The 8730-nt window shown below is 41.6% G+C and overlaps 1 protein-coding gene across 3 annotated transcripts; it reads left to right on the forward strand.

The window, feature by feature from the left end:
* The first annotated feature begins 287 nt into the window (after nt 1-287).
* On the forward strand, nt 288-7952 carry rcc2 (regulator of chromosome condensation 2). 3 transcript variants are annotated; one of them, XM_042099157.1, is made up of 14 exons: nt 288-305; nt 913-1042; nt 2780-2998; nt 3121-3214; nt 3929-4072; nt 4459-4590; nt 4681-4769; nt 5052-5166; nt 5280-5446; nt 5753-5933; nt 6140-6245; nt 6385-6457; nt 6575-6652; nt 6731-7952. In XM_042099157.1, the coding sequence occupies exons 3-14, from the start codon at nt 2795-2797 to the stop codon at nt 6833-6835; spliced, it is 1488 nt and encodes a 495-aa protein (XP_041955091.1). In that variant the 5' UTR covers nt 288-305; nt 913-1042; nt 2780-2794; the 3' UTR covers nt 6836-7952. The 3 variants fall into 3 exon arrangements, with proteins under 3 accessions (XP_041955091.1, XP_041955092.1, XP_041955090.1); XM_042099158.1 differs by lacking the exon at nt 288-305 and having other exon boundaries at nt 895-1042; XM_042099156.1 differs by lacking the exons at nt 288-305; nt 913-1042 and adding an exon at nt 1064-1436.
* The last annotated feature ends 778 nt before the right edge of the window (nt 7953-8730 follow it).

Raw genomic sequence — 8730 nt, forward strand, 5'->3', positions numbered from 1 at the left:
CCCACCAGCCAATACCGGGACTTGGGGTTGCTGCCTCCACCAATCACAACAGGGTAAATCCTGGGACTTTCTTTTCAACACAGGAAGGCTCACACAGGAAAAGTGCCTTATGTGGAGGGGAAAGTGAAAATGAGATATATTTACAATCTCTCTTTGGACACTGATGTTCCTGTCAGTAAAATGGTTCAATAACATTTGTTTGTTCTCCAATAGCCTATATGATTTAATTTCAAAAGATTTAGTCCTACATTATTCAAGCTTATATGTTAATTTCAGTTGGGTTCTACTGGTTAACATCCACAAATGTGAGTATTAATTCTCCTACCGCCTAGTTTCACCTTGATGCAAAGAGTATTATCTCATTAGTAACACACCTCAATATCTAAACCAATGATCTGACACTGCTTTATCTACAATGGTTAATAATTAACATGCTAACAATGTTCAGTGTCAAGGAAGAGGGAGAGAGAAGAGAGGGAGAGAGAGAGAGAACCTTCAACAGTCCAGTACAGATTTTCATCTTCAAGGCCTTCTCCAGGATCACTTCTTTCAACAAAATGTTGGATAGGCCTACTATTGTTCCGATTTACTGAAAGACTTTAGATCAAAACCCCTATTAATATACCAAGTGGTCTAACTAAATTGTGGATATTAATAAATTAATAGATGCATTTGCAGATAGATGCATCTATGGCTAATCTTGTGTGCTTCCATATGTTCTCTTCTACTGAACATCACTAATAACCAAGTACACCTAGAATTGAAACAAAATAAATTGACAGATTTCGACGCGTGCTGCTTCTCCCAAGCACAAGAGGGCGATGTGAATCTTGCACATGATCAGACTCCAGAAGAAGTGTAGTTTTTAAATGTCTTAGCTCTCAAAGTCCCCCATGTGTTTCTGTTTTGTAGGCAGGCTATGACACATCTCAGCGCATATTTACATTTTAACAAAAAAGACGGACGACAGAGGGGGAGGGCTTATGGTGAGACAGACCTCCCTTATTTCAGGGCAACCCCACATATCTTCAAGTAAAGACAGGTAAGGTTCTGTTTCAAGTTTGAACATGGAATAGTTTCACTGGTTTGAAATTCGCAGAAAAAAAGTTTCACTGCAGGTAGTAAGGTAAAGGTATCTGAAGCCATATAGCTTTTCAGATACTTCCCGGTCTACCCAACTGACTGTAATTTAATGAATGTAAGGCAGCACCCACGTGGTTTGACCGTGGAGACTGCAGATTCTTTTGTTCAAAATCAATCAAAAAACGAGGAAGACGGACAGACACGAGAGAAGCATCAGAATCAGGAAACCAGTCGGTCGCTTACCATCCTCCAACTTTATTTACGGCATCATAAAGTTAGCTTTGTAGTTAACTCATTAGCTAGTGTCTTTAAAACGGAGAGGGAAACTTTTTCATCAGCATATTGCGTTCAAGGTTTGTATGGCTTTGTTTTTTTTTTTTTTTAATGGTAATGCTAACCGAGTTAGCATTTACTGCAGCTACGCTTGCTAGTTGTCGTTAGCTCGCAAAAATAATGTTACCTTACAATAGCCATCTTTCTGCAATATGCAGTGTTTTTGACAGGGGAGTAATTAGCCTACTCGTGTCAGCATACTAGAAACGATTAACGCTTTCACCGCGCCGATTTATTAAGTCATTGCACTATTAATGGGAAGGTTTTCATTGAGCTTATCACGGCTTCATAGAATGGCTAGGTTGCTAGCTACTAATCTTATAGTTGGTTTGGTCAGATACCGACGGCTAATCTTGACGCCAGCTGCGTACAAAATATAGGCAGCTAGCTAACAAAGAACTAAACGGACCCTCTATGCTGCGAGCCAATCGTCACGCTATTCAAACTGTATGCGATAGCTGCTCCTTTGTTTAGCTGCAGTTATGTACCCAGCATTTTTAATCGTTGACGCTATTGGAAATATAGTGTCAAGATACTATTATTATAAGCGTTTATGGTATATTTTTGGACGGCATACCTAATCTTTGAAGGAGATTAACTGCAGTCCATTTTTAAGGAAGTGGTGTTCTGCTGCGTTACATAACGTAAATTGAATTCACTATTTTTTAGATTAATGGTAGTTTGTCGAATGAGCTACACATTTGTCCCGGAATGTATAAACTTTTCTTCTTTTCCAAAGAACCTCTGGTTGGTTCATGCGGTGTCTGAACCAATGAGAGATTTTGCCACTACAGCCAGGCTATGGTGCCAATTTAATGAACTTCCAGTGCAGCAATTCTGCGGATTACACGATGTGTCTATAGTGTATTTGTCGACACGATACCGTGTAGTTTATTTTAATGTGTTGATAGAGCTGTATCATTGTTCCCACTTATAAATTGTAGTTTCCAATAAGCATCCCAGTTCTTGAGATTAACATGCCTTTCACTAAGCTGAACCATTGTACTTGTGATGGCTACATTGCTTACACTGGAAGCCAGCTTTGATTCATAGCCCATAAGGAAAATTTTACGGTGAGGTTGAATATGAAAAATGCATAAGGCACCATAGCTACATAATTAATAAGCTGTATTCTCATCAGAAGGGACGACATCACATAGTCACAGACAAGACTAGAGGGGACTTTTTGCTTTGTAGTGACTGGTCATGCAATCACTATCACTAGTGCTTACATTTTAAGATATGATTCACGTTTCCACGATTATAAGCCATAGTCATGGGTGTCTCACACGTCTCCTATTGGGTCATGCATAGTTTAAATGCCTTATCAGTTTGCTTAAAACTCCCCGGTCCTGTGTCACAGAAAATCCAAGCCACAATGCCCCGCAAGAAGGTGACTGATGTCTCAGGGAACGGAGGAACAAAAAGGAAGAGATCAGGAGGCCGTAAGAAAGACAGGGAGTTCAGCAGCGACGACGAGTTTGATGACTTTGAGCAAGAGAACACTAAGAAGCCAGGCAGGACCGTCCCAAAGACAGGCCTGCAACCTATCACTGTGGCCGATGACGTGAAAGAAAAGATTGTGAGTTGTTCATCTGTGTGTGTATTTTGGCTCGCCTCGACCATTTTAAGCAGCATTAATATTGCATGAGGAGACCTTGCACAGGCCTCACTTCATGGAATCTGTTCTCAATTGTTCCTCAGAAACTCGAACTTCCCAAAGGCAAGGGTCAACTGGTCATATTCGGAGCCACCAACTGGGACCTGATTGGGAGAAAGGAGGTGCCAAAACAGCAAGGTGTGTATAGCCGTCGGGCCATATGCCCTTATGTAGCATGTAGTCTTGCACACACCGCATACGTCATGTCTACTAGCGATTTTCCATAATGTTGCTTGCTCTAAAATGGGACAGACGTTTGAGCTGTGTTATTATGATGCACATGTTCATAACTGATGTAGAAGTTCAGAGATGCTGTCTAGCTGTAGCTCCATTGTTTGTCTAAGACTGAGAGCATCCTCCCTGGGTTGTCTTGTATGAGCTGCAGGGCTCGCAAGCTCGCAAGCTGTGGTCTGTCTGGATCAATGCTGGATTGATCTTTTAGAGGCCTTTTGTGTGTGGCTGGTGCATTATAGGAACACTTACTCATACACATCCAAGATGGCAGTGCAGATGAGCTGCATGACATTATTATTGCGTCAGTTTTGTTGTCCTGCTTGCCGTTTTAAAGGTTTTGTGAGCAAAGTGTAATTCTTACAAAAGTAAAGCAGTCAAACATCACCCACATTGTAAAAATATTCTGCAAAAAAGGATTTGTAACAGATTTGCCCATAAATGATGTCTGTTATGCTGTGGATAAGACTGCATGTGCTTCCCTCATGCCATTTCATTTAATAGCATTTCTGCCCAATATAAACTTGATCACACTGGATACCATAATCAGCACAGTGAAGCACTGTACATGTAACTTTTAATGGACTGAAGTATTTTTTTTCTTTTTGTTGTCCATGGCAGCTGCTTACAGGAACTTGGGCCAGAACCTGTGGGGGCCTCATCGCTATGGATGCCTGAATGATGTGCAGGTCAGCACTGTCGTGTCGGGGCCCTGTGCTGCTCACAGCCTCCTCATCACCGTAGATGGAAAACTGTTTAGTTGGGGTGAGTCTACATCAAAGCTGCCTATGCCTCAGGGGGTTTTTAAACAATGGTGCAATGATCACATTTAGGCATGTTGGTGAGCAAAATCTGTTAAGCTTTGCATAGTCCCAGGACGCATTTGAATGAAATGAGTTGAAAAGGATTTTATATATATATATATATATATATATATATATATATATATATATATATATATATATATATATATATATATTATTTTTTTTTTTTTTTGCTTTCTGATGTAGTCATGATGTTTTAAGAATAAAAATATTTTCCAATGGCATTGTATGGAAAGGGTGAGGAGATGGAGCATACCTGCAGAGCACCAAGGAATGCACCTTAAAGAGCACCTGTCACTTAGCCTTATGTCTCTTCTATGGTCTCAGGTCGTAATGAGAAGGGTCAACTGGGACATGGGGACACCAAACGCTTGGATGCCCCCAAACTGGTGGAGGTGCTCGCCAAGGAAGTGATCGTGTCCGCTGCCTGTGGACGTAACCACACTCTGGCTCTTACAGGTGGGCACAAAGCCTGATGCATATGAACATTCTGTCTGTCTCTTTCTCTCTATCTGTCAGTGTTGTGCCAACACTCTTTTCCCTTTCCAGAAACCGGTACTTGCTACTCATTTGGAGAGAACAAACTTGGACAGCTCGGTCAGGGCAGTCAGACAGATGCAGTTCTAAGCCCTGCCACAGTAAGCGCTCTTCCCCTCCTATGCATGCACCAAAATATAAGACCTTTAATATGCATAATTGAAATATACTAGTATTGGCCTATCAGATTTAACTTTGAATAACAAATTCTTGTTGGATTGCTGTAGTACTGTAATTGCAGATTTGTATGATCTGCTTATATGGCAGCCATTGATTTTACAGTTATGTCACCAAAAGTCAGCCTGTTATTGTGTTTGGACTGTGTTAGATATATTTCTAGAGGCATAGTTTTTCACAAGTCTACGTACGTTCTTGTATTTCAGGTGCTGTACAATGGACAGCCCCTGGTCAAGGTGGCATGTGGGGCAGAGTTCAGCATGGTTGTGGACTGCAAGGGCAACATCTACTCCTTCGGAATGCCAGAGTATGGCCAGTTAGGTATGTGTCAACAGTAAGTCCCAGATGATCCTGACACTGGCAATAGCAGGCTCAGATAAGACATGCCACAGCACAAACGGACTGTACATTTACCCTTTCTCACTTTGCAACAGGCCACAATTCAGATGGGAAGTTCATTGCTCGGGCTCAGCGCATTGAGTTTGACTGTGAGCTCATCCCTCGACGGGTTGCCATCTTCATTGAGAAGACAAAGGACGGGCAGGTGCTACCTGTGCCCAACGTGGTTGCACGGGATATAGCCTGTGGTGCCAATCACACGGTGAGTTAACTACAGAGCGGCAAGGAATAGTTTGGCAAACACTACAGTGGTATCTCCACGAAAACATTACTCAAGGTCTTTGGAAATGAAAAACAAACTGTACAGATGGCCTCGAGTAAAATAGAATTAAACAGCAATCACATTTTTTAAATATAGAAGCTCCTTCTTGGGGAGGATAAATATGGTGCAAGACAGTCCATGTGTGGAAATGAACAAGTGTGGTCCTGTTCATCCCAGCCCAGTGATTCAGTTGTGCTTGCGTCAGGATGACGTCTGTTTTGTTTTGTCTGTGTTTCCTGTGCACAGTTGGTGATGGACTCCCAGAAGCGCGTGTTCTCGTGGGGCTTCGGAGGCTATGGGCGTTTAGGACACGCAGAGCAAAAGGATGAGATGGTGCCACGTTTAGTCAAGCTCTTTGACTTCCCAGGCCGTGGGGCCTCTCAGATATACTGTGGATATCAGTGTTCCTTTGCTGTTAGTGAGCTGGGTAAGTGGGGTGCCATGTTTGTTTATTTGTTTTATTATTTTGTTTTTGTTTGTTTCTGTGTCTTCTCAATTATAATTATTCAATTAACTTGTTTGCTGATCAATTTGGTAATGCCTCAACAGTATTCTATTAATTATCATGATTACAGTATTAATAATTGATATAATTAGAATTGTAGCATTAATATCATATCTGCCTTCTTCCAGGGGGGCTCTTTTTCTGGGGCATCACCAACACCTCTCGGGAGTCCACCATGTACCCTAAAGCTGTGCAGGACCTGAGTGGATGGAAGGTCCGCAAACTCGCTTGCGGGTTAGTGTTCAGCCACTTTGCCCCCTACACATCTCTAGTAGATATAGCTGTGGTTTGGTTTTGTGTAGTAGATGTGCTTGGTCTCCATGCTGCTCTTACCTCTTTGAAAAGTAACCTCTTGCCCTTTTGTTGTCCTCAGCAAGAGCAGCATAATCATCGCTGCTGATGAAAGCGTCATCAGCTGGGGTCCCTCTCCCACCTTTGGGGAACTGGTAAGTTGACAAGAGCCAACACTTGTGTTTGAGGGCATTTAAGGAAGATCAAATGAAAAGACAAAAACATGTAAGTTGTACATGATCTGGTAACTAACTTCTGTAAATCTTTTCCAGGGGTATGGAGACAACAAGCCCAAGTCTTCCACCACAGCCCAGGAGGTTAAAAGCTTGGATGGGATCTATGCAGAACAGGTAAATTACCCTGTGTGTATTTTAAAAAACAAATTACCGTACTTTTGCAGATATTGAAGTGCTATGTTGTTTCTGCAGGTAGTGATGGGCTATGCACACACCTTAGTTATTGCCCGTCATGAGTCAGAGGAGGAACAAGAGAAGCTGAAGAAGCTACCAGAGTACAACCCCCGCACACTCTGAACGAGGCAGACTCTCTCAACCTCACTCTTTCTGGGGTTCTTCTCTCCCAGAAGGAACTGAATCTGGCCAGACAGGGCCAACACCCCGAGATAATTTGTATAGTTAATAATTGGGTCGGGTCAGTGTAGGGGAGGGTTATTTGTTCAGGCATCAGTTACAAATACATTGGCAAGAGAAAATCAGATTTAAACTTCAATTTGAATCAAATCTGGAGAAAGTAATGCTGCAATAAGTGGTTATGGTATAAGCTGAGCATCATGTATTGGGGGTATTGTTTCCTACCAGCATTCATGTGTGTGCAAAGCCACTGACTACTGCTGGTAAGGGAAAATCCAGCCTCTGTTCCCTCCCAGCACTTACTACTCAGTGGAATTCCCCCCTTTTTACTCCCTCTTCTTCTACATTCCCAATGGAAGTCCCAACACAGCATCCTAGTTTTGTCGTCTTACGTTTTTTGGGTTTTTAACAGTCGGTGTAGTCTTTGAAATGTTTTACGAAATGATCGGTGTCTCCCTTTTCCAAACACGCGGTGCTACATTATAAAGACACAGACTGTCACCAGGCGCACAGGTCGTCACTGGGATCACTCAGACCAACACTCCGTATCTGTGCCTTTATGTGATGTATTTAAGGGTATGGCTGTTTCTGTTGTCACACACACACACGTTTTATTAGCGTTGAAAATCATTTCCCTTGGCAATGATGGGTCGTTGGCTATTCATTTTTTTTTTTTTTCCCTGTGCTTCAAAATATAATCCCTGTGTCTTGTCAGTCAAGTTTGTGCAATCTGGGTGAAGGCTTGATTTTTGCCACCTTTTTAAGCTCCACATTCTACCTTTGTCCGAGCTAGGTTTGGAGGCTCATACCTCAAGTTCCTTTGAACCTGTTATTTAAGTGCTTGGTTTGAGGTTACAGGTTGAGATTGCCAATGAACGGAAGAAGAAATCCAGGGAAAAAGTACAGTTTTACTGTTGTTAGCTTCCATTAAACTGTTATTTGTTATCAGCTGTGTGTCCTTGGGGTTAATACAGTATGTGTATTCTTTTTTCAATTTGTAAAACATCTTGTTTTTCATGAAAATGTTAAATAAAGATTAATGTAAATTGGTTAAAAAAAATTGCTGTCATTTCTTACCCCTTATACAGATCCATTGTTTTCCCTCACAGTAATATTTTCACTTATTTTTGGTATCTATTGTGTGGATGACATTGTTTCCACTGGGCATCGAGGACATACTATGCAGTTCTGTTCCAGGCTGGAACACTACAAAAATGTAAGAACCTTTCGCAGCACAACATTGCTGACCACATCGCCAAGACACTAGTTGCCATTCTCATGAACCTAGCAGTTTCAGTAAGGCTCTGGGGGATGTTTTGCAAGGTTTTGCATGCCTTCTAGGTAGACATCACTGTAGTAGATCAAAACTTGCATAGTTGTGGTTTAAAAATCCCAGGACCTCTGGCTGAGAATAGCTTGGCCCCATAGGCTCATACATGCACCCAGATGATTCCGGTTTATATTGGGTATGCTTAATATTCTTATGAACTTACTTGACTAAACGTTTACTCTTGTGATTGCAGGTGTCAAATCAGTAAATTCCCTCTGCTACACAGAGTAACAATGTACTGCACCACAAATTCCAAGGCCAGACCACTATATCAATCTAGTTTTGAAAGCCTACTTTTTAAGTCGTAATGCTGTTCAGGCTGCTATGTTTCTATTGATATACTTTCACCAGAATAGCTGAGCAGTTTAAAATAGCAATATGTACACAAAGTAGTGGCGTGTCAAATACTCTGAAATTAAAAAGCGACTTATTTAATCCCCCACACCACACACACACTAACATAGGATTGTAGATTTGATGATTCTAGTTAAACAACCTCTCGGGCAAG

Source organism: Alosa sapidissima, chromosome 7 (genome assembly GCF_018492685.1).
Source record: "Alosa sapidissima isolate fAloSap1 chromosome 7, fAloSap1.pri, whole genome shotgun sequence".
Classification (NCBI taxonomy): domain Eukaryota; kingdom Metazoa; phylum Chordata; class Actinopteri; order Clupeiformes; family Clupeidae; genus Alosa; species Alosa sapidissima.

Coding starts and splice junctions, on each gene's coding strand:
- rcc2 (XM_042099157.1), top strand. CDS start 2,795: ATGCCCCGCAAGAAGGTGACTGATGTCTCAGGGAACGGAGGAACAAAA. Junction 6,246..6,384: donor GTCCGCAAACTCGCTTGCGG/GTTAGTGTTCAG, acceptor TGTTGTCCTCAG/CAAGAGCAGCATAATCATCG. Junction 6,458..6,574: donor CTCCCACCTTTGGGGAACTG/GTAAGTTGACAA, acceptor AATCTTTTCCAG/GGGTATGGAGACAACAAGCC.